Here is a 9,430-nt window from a genome sequence, read left to right on the forward strand (position 1 = left end):
CAGGCGGCTTCCGCTCGGCTGGCTGACCTCTCGCCGGCCGTGCGGCCGAGGTGCTGCTGGCTGAGCGCGGCGGTGGAAGAAACTCAAACTGAGCGCGACACGATGACGTCCTGCGCTGCGCTCTTCTTGGCTTTGAGATTGTCGCGTGATGATCCGTCCTAGTTCTTTCCTGCCTCCGCGCACAAGACGTCTCGCGTTGCTGCAGGGCTGCGGGCGACGCCAGGAGAGCGCACTTCTGCCTGGAGCAGTGCCGGCGCATTCACTCGGTGGCCTGGAAGTCGCTGGTGGGCGAACTGCTAGAAGACCGGGGCCTCGAGAGCGGCGCCCAAGTGGTCGCCGAAATGTACGCCGCGCTGACGCACACCGTCAGGGATGAGAGCACGCTCACCTGGCTCTCCAAGGAGGCGCAAGCGCAAGCGCACCAGCTCGCCTTCGACACGCACATCGAAGTCATCAGCACCAAGCGTATCAGGTGCTTGTCTCCATGGTGACGCGCGCGATGCTGTGCGCTAGTTGGTTGCGCGGTGGAGGCACCGCGACGATCGGCTGGCTTGGAAGTTGCCTCGGAATGCACTTTAGGCTTTGGTGGAAGGGGCTGGGGAAAAGGGGGAGGAAAAGGAGTTGGAGGATAGAGTGGCTGCACTGATGTGTCCTCCGCGTAGGGTCTTAGTTGAAAAGGTGAAGTATATAGACCCTTTGCATCCGCGATGTTGCAGCCATGGGGTTCATGACCCCCACAGTACTGCCGGTCAGCCGTTTTCGACAGTCGAGTTAGCCAAGAAAAAAGTATTTTGTAGCATAGTATGTTGTAGGCACATATTCTCGACGTTATCAGATATACAGAAGGTGCTCCGTGCGTCGAGCTCATCTATGGACTTTTTTTGTTGCACTTAACCAATACAATTCACTTGTCAAATACTCCAAATGGTCCCAGCTGGAGAGTCTACACACAGTGCGCCCCCCCCTTATAAACATTATATATATATATATATATATATATATATATATATATATATATATATATATATGCGCGCATTTTTAGCACGTGAACGCACGCGTAAAACGATGTACTTATTCCTAATGTATCGGCAGACGTCCGGCTTTCGCCAGGAAATCAAACTCCGGCCGAAACTTTGGGAATAAAAGAATCGTTTTTCATAGATGCGTCTACATGCTATAGATGCCTGTAAATACCTTTACTAAAATGCCCATAAACATGTGTGTGTATGTGTGTGTATAAAGCTTTCTACGTGGACGAAACGAATGGTATGCTGTTAGCAGCAACTAGAAGCGTTTCGCTTTTCTTTTTCTTTCAGATCAACTAGTTTAAGTGTTTAAATAACTACCTTATGTGTGAGCTCGTTTTTGTTTTCCACATCCCCTTCCGCAACATTTCAAGGGTCTGCAGCATCCGCATTGATTTGGAGTATTTATCTGGAACATAATGTTTTGAAGTTTAAAAACTATATTTACGGCAGATGCGGCAACATACTTTGAAAACATCAATTTCAACTGTTTGCAAGGCGCCATCTCTTGCGTGGCTCTTTCGCCGCGTGTAAACCAGAGCCCGTGAAACAAAAGTCAGCTTCGCCCGAAAGGCGAAGCATCGATGGCGATAGAAAATTGGTAGATAGCTATAGGAAGTAAGGATAGTAGTATTATCAGCCGTATAAACTGGTAAACCTTCGGTGTCACGCGCAACCATGAACACATCTCTCTCAATTACCGCGGAAGTTCGCTGTCAAGATGCTGGAGTGAAGAAGCGCCGCAGCAGCAGCGAGCGAATTGACCTTCGTGCTACCCCATACTTCAACACGAGCTAAGCAGTAAAAACACAGCGCACACCAAGCTATCAGCGCTTGATTGTCCCCATAGCAGAAAGCTTTCAAGATAGAGCCCGTACACGGCCCCGCCATACGCAGCAGCCGCCGGAATAAAATGTCCCCAGCTCCCGCCCCTCTACCGCCGGTGCCTTGCGCGCGACGGAAGGCGGCGCGCTTCCTCTCCACTTTCCTCTGTTGCGCGCAAGGAATAGAGTCCCCATCGTTGGCTCACCCTTGCACGCTTTCACTCGCTCATGCAGCATACGGCCGCCGCGCGGTGACGTTATCGCCCTTGGACTTTATGCGAAACCTCAAGGCGACGGCAGAAATGCGCCCGGAGTCTCCATAAAATTGCTGTCGCAATAAAAAAAATTGTGCAGGAATGGTTGACGATGATTACCAAATAAGCGAGTAGCCCGAACTAACGCATGAAACGAATGAGTGTGCGAACGAAAGGGAGAGCCAGCGAGGAAGTGAGCGAGACAGGTAGCGAGTGAGCGAGTGAACGAACGAACGAACGAACGAACGAACGAACGAACGAACGAACGAACGAACGAACGAACGAACGAAAGAAACGAAAGAAACGAACGAACGAACGAACGAACGAACGAAAGAAACGAACGAACGAACGAACGAACGAACGAACGAACGAACGAACGAACGAACGAACGAACGAACGAACGAACGAACGAACGAACGAACGAACGAACGAACGAACGTTTTTTCTTGAGTAGTCCGATCACCGACCACCAACGAGGAGAAAGGCTGAAAGAGATAACTATTCGCTCTAAAGAAGCTCCAGATGACTCCGCACTCGAACGAGCTCACTGCGAAGGTCTGGGACCGCAGAAAGGTCATGCTTTGCATCTAGCCAACCGCCGCGTACGTTTTTTTTTTCTGCGCGGTGGCGTGATGCAGCCGGGAATCGCGTTGCCACTACTTCATTTTCGTTTTCATTTTTATTATTATCATTATTTTATTTTTCTCACGCAGCGAGCACAGCGTCGACATGAGCCAGTTCGAGGTTCCGCCCATGGAAACTGCGCAAGACTTCCTGTTTGGCCTGCTCAAGCTCATCGAGGAGGACCTGCAGCAACCTCCGCCCACACACAGGGACGCGGTGTACCAGCTCCTGGAGCCCTTCGGGCCGGTCTCGTTCGAAGGCGACCTCGACTCCGTCCTCGTCCCCTCGCTGTACCTGAATGATCCCTACCTGTACCCGCGCGGGGTACCCATGTACTACAACTACGGCACCTTGGGTACCCAGCTGGGGACGGCTATGGCGCACGTGAGTGCATACTTGTAGACCGCCTACGTTGTTCGGGCAGAGATCACCTGCACGTTCGAGTTCTTACTTGCTCGAAGCTTCGCTGGTCTAGGGAAAAAGATCCGCAGAGTCCACTCGTGGAACCCCCGTGGATTATAAAATTCACATTGGGCCCTTCAATCCTTTTCAAAATGCTCGGAAGCGATTACGTAAAGCATTCATTCCGGGCGTAATTCGAATGCATGCTATATAGAACAGTATGGAAGCGGTTTAAGCATATTCTTGCCATCAGCTTTCGTAAAAAACTAACACCAGTTTATTTCTACCGTAGAGCAATCCCCACGGACGACGAAAGCGAGTTGCCCCGGGATAAGGGGGGCTATCTCTTACCCAGGGTAATGTTCCAGAAGTGTACGCAAAAAGGAAAAAAAGAAAGAGAGAGATACAGAGAGAGAGGGGCGGGGGGCCTGCGATTTCGCTCGACGTTGGTGAAGCCCTAAAAGCGATGGCAATGATTATCGTTGTGCTGGAGCTCTTGGGACAGTGTTTAACAAAACAACTGCAATTTGGGCTAATTGGGAGAGACTTTTCGGGGTTCCCTTTAGAAAGTAATCGAAAGAGGAAGGACATCCACGTCCTCAATAAGTTACTGCGTTCAAATACCTCCTTAAATAAGTAACTCTTTACGGTAGAGCAGAAAACAATTTTGTTTCGTTGCTGAGTTTCAGTATTGAGTACAGAGCTTGTCTAAATCCCTTCGGCCAATGCTGGTTGACAGACAGCGAGAGTCATTTGTTGGTTTAGGCGAGGCACACTAGGACGCGGAATAAGAAGTTTGCCACTCGTGATGAAGGTAAGCGGAGCTTGAAAAGGGCTATGGTTGATGCAGCTCCATCGTTCTGCTGTGCTGTGGCAGGCTCGGTGACACGCAATGTTAGTAGCAAAAGAAAAGAAACGCATGAGAAGTGTAGCGCACAAGGTGAACCGAGTTTTATACGAAAATATTTTATGCATTCTGTCGCTAGACTCGCTTTCTTTTTAAGGCATGGCCGGAGAAGACAGATCGATGCAAGGTCTCCCGCAGCAGGGCTGTTACGCATACGTGATGTAAACTTAACTGTGATTTACGCCTATGGTTTTTATTTGATGAGAGCAGCCTGTACAAGTTACAAATGAAGCCCTGGGTGGCTTGGGGCGACACTGACTTCCAGTGTTCTGCCTGATGTCGACGTTACCGTTAAACGGTAACGACGTTAAAAACGTTACCGCAGATTAATTTTGTTTTATTTGAATATACCTATTTTCCGTGTATTTTGCATATTTATGTGGAAGATAAAATTTTTTTTTCGAGTATTTATATGTTTCATTCTTGAAGGAATTATTCGCAATAAGGTATAGGGCTAGGTTATGGGGTCAGCTATCTTGTGTTTATTCTACGCGTCCCTTGCCCACTTCGTCGCCTTCCTTATGTCCGCGCTTCGTCGGAACGGCCACGTACACACGTACAAAGCTTTTCTACAGAAGCAGTCTCGGTTAATGCTTATAAATCATTTCGAGTACTTCCCTATATAACGCGACATCTCGTTTTGCTTGGCCCACATGCCAGGCTATGAACAGGGACCTGGCTCCGTCCGCCGCGTCCGGCGGCTTTCCGTCCAAGCCGTCGCCCTTGTGGACGGAGGAGTCCCGCGAGCGCTACAACCGGTCGGTGCAGTGCCTGGAGTCTCTGCGCGAGCGCATGGGCTTCGAATCGGCCACCGAGGGGCGCGGCAGCGAGCAGCACACGCTCTTCGTCTGGGTGCAAGGCGTGCAGCTCGCCTACCACGCCGTCATGAAGCGGTTCAGCGAGCTCGCCGAACGCGAGGTTTGCCGATTGCGCCCTCTGTCACGAGCATCCCCCCCCCCCTTTTTTTATATAGCGATAGCAATTGTATGGACACTCCAGGCGCATTTCTGCATTCGCCGTCGCCGTCGTCGTGAGGTTCCGTGTTAAGTCCAAGGGCAACAAAATCGTCGCCGCGCGCCGTACGCTATACGTGCGAGTGAAAGCTTGCGAGGGTGAGCCGGCGAACGCGGCATAATATGGCGTGCGCGAGCGAGGAAAGCGGGGCGGAAGCGCGCCCTCTTCTGTCACGCGCGAGGCACGGGGGTGAGGCGAAGGAGGGGGAAGGGCGGGCATTCTTCCATCGCACATCTCATACGGGAGCGATTGACAGTGGCTGAACAAGGAAGGACTCGGCATGGAGCCAAATGGACCTTCTCAGGCTTTATTCACAGAAGGTCACGTGCGCCCCTAGCGGCAGCCCGCTGAGGAACCCGGCTGAAAGCTCCACTGTTCTGCACTGGGTTTTCCGCAGAACTCACAGTTGTATTCGTATAGTCTGGGATGTATATCTTGTGCATTAATATGGCGTGTGGAAAGGAATTTTTTTGGTGTCTTCGTAGGTGCACGGTTTCATCCTACTAAGAATGGGATGAGGTTCTGGGTATTTCCTTCTGTGTAATCTGTAATGTTCTAGAATGTCTCCGCTTAGTTTTTAGGGTGGGTGTCGTAGTATGATCGCCTGTCGGAGATGCCCGGTTGGTATGACCTCGGGATGCTGCAGCAGCCGCTATGTTCCCCGCAAAGGAATCGTGTACAGGCGTCCACATGATATGAATGTCTCGTGGGTTGCGCGGCTCGAGTAATACATTGAGTGCCACTGTGAAGATACGGCCTTCCTGAAAATTTCTGCATGCTGCTTGTGAGTCTGTAAAAATTGTAATTTGTCCCTGACAGGTTGTTGTGGCGAGCGCAATCGCTGCCTCTTCGATTCGAGTCGGTGCAGGGTGGATCTACCAGGTTCTGTTAGTTTGCGTCACTCGATTTGGCTGACTCTGCGAGCTTCCGCTAACTCCTCCCAGCTGCTGCAAACACCCCAGTTGGAGAAATTTCTGTGTTGGGGAGAAACAAAATTTTGCCCTTACCACAGTTCCGTTCTTGCTCAAATTTTGCTGAAGGATCGCATTATATCGCACGGATCGCTCGAAGTAATACTGGGCGTTGTTACTTGCGTAGTTTGTCAAGAAATAACTGTGAATTTGTATTCGTCGGCACTTCTCAAATGCACTTCCCGAGAAATTACTGAAATATAAATTTGAAAGGCTCTTCTATGCCGTATTGCAGACGCCAGCTGTCCGTAAGTGGTGCTGTTGAAGTCGGCTCCTACCCCCTCTAGCGGTCTCTCTCTAAACTAGACTTCTCGGTTATGTTTAAATCATATGGATAGCTGGTTACGGTATCGCGGCACCGTCGGTTTTACTAAGGGTGAACTTGGCTCGCCTTAGGGCTCCCGACTTCTCCTGGCCAAGCCACCGTGATTATCTTGCCCGACCGATAAGTCTTCCGCCTGTGCCAACCGGCCTCTTTCATGCACATTGCATGCCTATCGGACATGCTAAGACAGACTCTCTTCTTTCTCTCACACATTCCCTTAGTGCATTCGCTGTAGGACCCCTTCCACGACGCCGCAGCTGTCAACCCAGTGGCTCCTACATTCCCTGGGGTGCTAGTTTGTATTGGTTCCTTTTCCCATTCTAATACCTTGTAGCACTTGACGATCTGAGATGAGTACAGAGTTTATACTCGCGGACAACTCTCTGTGGCTATGAAGTGAAAGCTACGGAGGCAAAGCGCGCACAAGTGAGAGCGCTTCCGAAAAGAGTTCCGCGTTTTAATTTAGTTCAGGTTGGGGAGGACAAAACCTGAACACCTTATTACCAACAGCTAAATAAGACAGAATACATCGTTGAGCGTGAAGGTTTACTTATTTTGAGGCTTTTTCCTTCCGCGTCTGGGGAAACGCGAAATTGTCGCACTTGGAAGCTGCGTCGATTCAGCGTCTGTTCCGAGCAACCAGAAGCACAGTAAAATGCTGCCGGACTACTTGGCGCCGTAACACGTGTGCCGCAGCCACGCACCCGTATCTTTCTCTTCATAGCCACATAAAGTTGTCCCCAAGTATAGGTGCAAGGAGGGCTAATAGCTTCGTGTGCGCTCTGTTCTCGCCACTTAGTTCGCGTCGAAGCGAGAGGCAGCACGAAGGTCAATTTGCGCGCTGCTGCTGCCGCGCTTTCTCACTCATTCTGACAGCGCGTGTGTGCGGTCATCGAGTAAAATATATTCATGTTTGCTTGCACGAGCGTGTCACCATGCTTTTTAATTTAGTTGACGAATGTTTACAAGTTTATACGGCTGATAAAACAACTATCCTTACGTCTATAGCAGTCTACTAATTTGCTATCACAATCGGTGCTTCGCCTTTCAGGAGAAACTGCGACTTTCTTTCTTACATTTTTCGTATTACAGTTAAAAAAACATAGGGGTCAGGTTTTTGCTCTCTCTGGAAGAGAAGTAATGGTGCCACACAAAAATCCAATTCGCGTGCGTTTAAGAAATTTTCTACCACTGAACGGCGACAAGGCCCACGCCCGATCAACCGCGAAGCAAAGGCATAAAATTGGAGGCGTCGTAAGAAAACACGCAGGAGTTTAATTGGAAGAATGTACGTGACAGAACACGAAGGAACAATGTAAACAAAATACACAGAAACATGCAAAGCTTTGCAGAAGGCGAGAGGTAAACGCCATATGATTCTGCCGTGACGCGCGCAGCAAGCCCAGAACGTGGGGATCTACGATAGATAAGAAATCAGAAGAAATAGGCGAGACAAATTAAAACTGTACTCGTCAATAAAAGCGGCAAACACTACGCTGAAAGTATATTTAAAGAAAAACACGCGATGATTACTTACACGGAAGATTAAACGTGATAAAGAAAAGGTAGTCCGACGGAAAGTTCTGAAAGCAGGTCCGTGCTATTGGTTCGTCGCACTTGAAGACGATGGCGGACTCGCGCCACGTGTCAGTCTACTTGCCGAGTGCACACCGGCCTGGGGAACTAAGCCTGCCGGCCACAGTCTTCAGCTGTCTCCCGATACACGTCCATGCCACCAAGCTTCCAAGCAAACTCCCGCACTGACCTCTCCACTCCATCCCTCGCTAAACGCCAGCGACTCGCGTGACGAGCAGGTCAGGCGAGGACTTGAGCGGCGCCTTGCGTGCAGCCCTAACGGAGGCCACGGTCGTCGAGAGGGATACGCGTGTGCGTAGTTCGTGACACAGTCGAAACTCGTTATAACGAAGTCGCATCCGCCACAAAAATATGCACGATATATTCCATATTTGTTACAACATTCATTGCCGGTTAATACCGTTGAAACAGTTTGGATATAGGAAAATGGTGAATTGACTTAGTCGGTAAGGATCCATAATGGTCCTGTAGTTTCTTGTCTCTCTTCGTCTTCGTTGTTTGCACTGTAGGAATTGGAATTTTCGATATCCTTCGTTATATCAGATAATTCGGTACGCACGTAAGCGTTACATATCGATGCGCGAGTGTGATCTGTCTGTGCTGTGCCTGCTGCCTTTCTTGTTGTCGACGGATGCAACCGCACTGTTTATCGAAGGCAGGCACAATGGCGACGTCGTCGCTGACAGCGCCCCCTTCGGTGTCGCCCTCGCGCATGCGCAGGTCGACGCCGTGCTCTACATGCAGAATGCCCGGCGCACCTTCTTCTCGCGCTCGTGCCTGCTGTGGTGCAGCTCGGACAGCGCGGCCGGCCCGCTGACGGCGCGCGAACGCTGCATGGTGCCCCTGCACAACATGCGCGACTTCGCCGACACGTTCGGCTGCAGCGGCCGCCAGGACTTCGTCCAGGGAGAGTGCGAGGCCTAGCGCCCCGGAACAAGGCCGCTCTCGACGGCGCTCGTGTGGCCCGTCGACCGTGTTATTATTATTTTTTTTCTTTTTAGCCCCGTTGTTCTGTTTGCCACCCATTCTGGTGCGGGGCGTGTTTGCGTTTGCGTTGGACAGGAACGTGCCTTCCGCGCGAAGGACGATACTTTGTGCACCGCGGTGCGCGAAACTCGTGCGTTCGTTATTTTAGCACTTCATAGACTTGTGTATCCTCGGCCTTTTGTTGAACGTTTTTTTTTCTATTTTTCTCTCTCCCTCGCTTTTTCGCATTACGTATCGAAAAAAATATTTGCGTATGTACTCTCGAAGACGCGTCGAATTATATATTTAGACCAACCAGCCTTAACGACGTGCGATTGCGTTTCTTCCATATAGACGTTTTCATCGGGCGAGGAGGAAAGGGTGCGCAGAGAGCCTTTCCTCCTCTCTGGCTTGTGCGATCCGGCGCGGCGCTGCTTTAAAGTATTGCTATCGCGTACTGCGGAACGATTTCGAGATGTTTTAGAATGTACTTTGTGAAATTTACGCAATGTCCATTCATAC

The 9,430-nt window shown here is 50.4% G+C and overlaps 1 protein-coding gene across 1 annotated transcript; it reads left to right on the forward strand.

Annotated features, from left to right (window-relative positions):
* The first annotated feature begins 2,778 nt into the window (after positions 1–2,778).
* On the forward strand, positions 2,779–9,185 carry LOC142586919 (uncharacterized). Its single transcript, XM_075697803.1, has 2 exons — positions 2,779–3,111; positions 8,663–9,185. Exons 1-2 carry the CDS (start codon positions 2,833–2,835, stop codon positions 8,864–8,866), a joined length of 483 nt encoding a protein of 160 aa, XP_075553918.1. The 5' UTR covers positions 2,779–2,832; the 3' UTR covers positions 8,867–9,185.
* Positions 9,186–9,430: the final 245 nt, after the last annotated feature.

Source organism: Dermacentor variabilis, chromosome 7 (genome assembly GCF_050947875.1).
Source record: "Dermacentor variabilis isolate Ectoservices chromosome 7, ASM5094787v1, whole genome shotgun sequence".
NCBI classification, from domain to species: Eukaryota; Metazoa; Arthropoda; class Arachnida; order Ixodida; family Ixodidae; genus Dermacentor; species Dermacentor variabilis.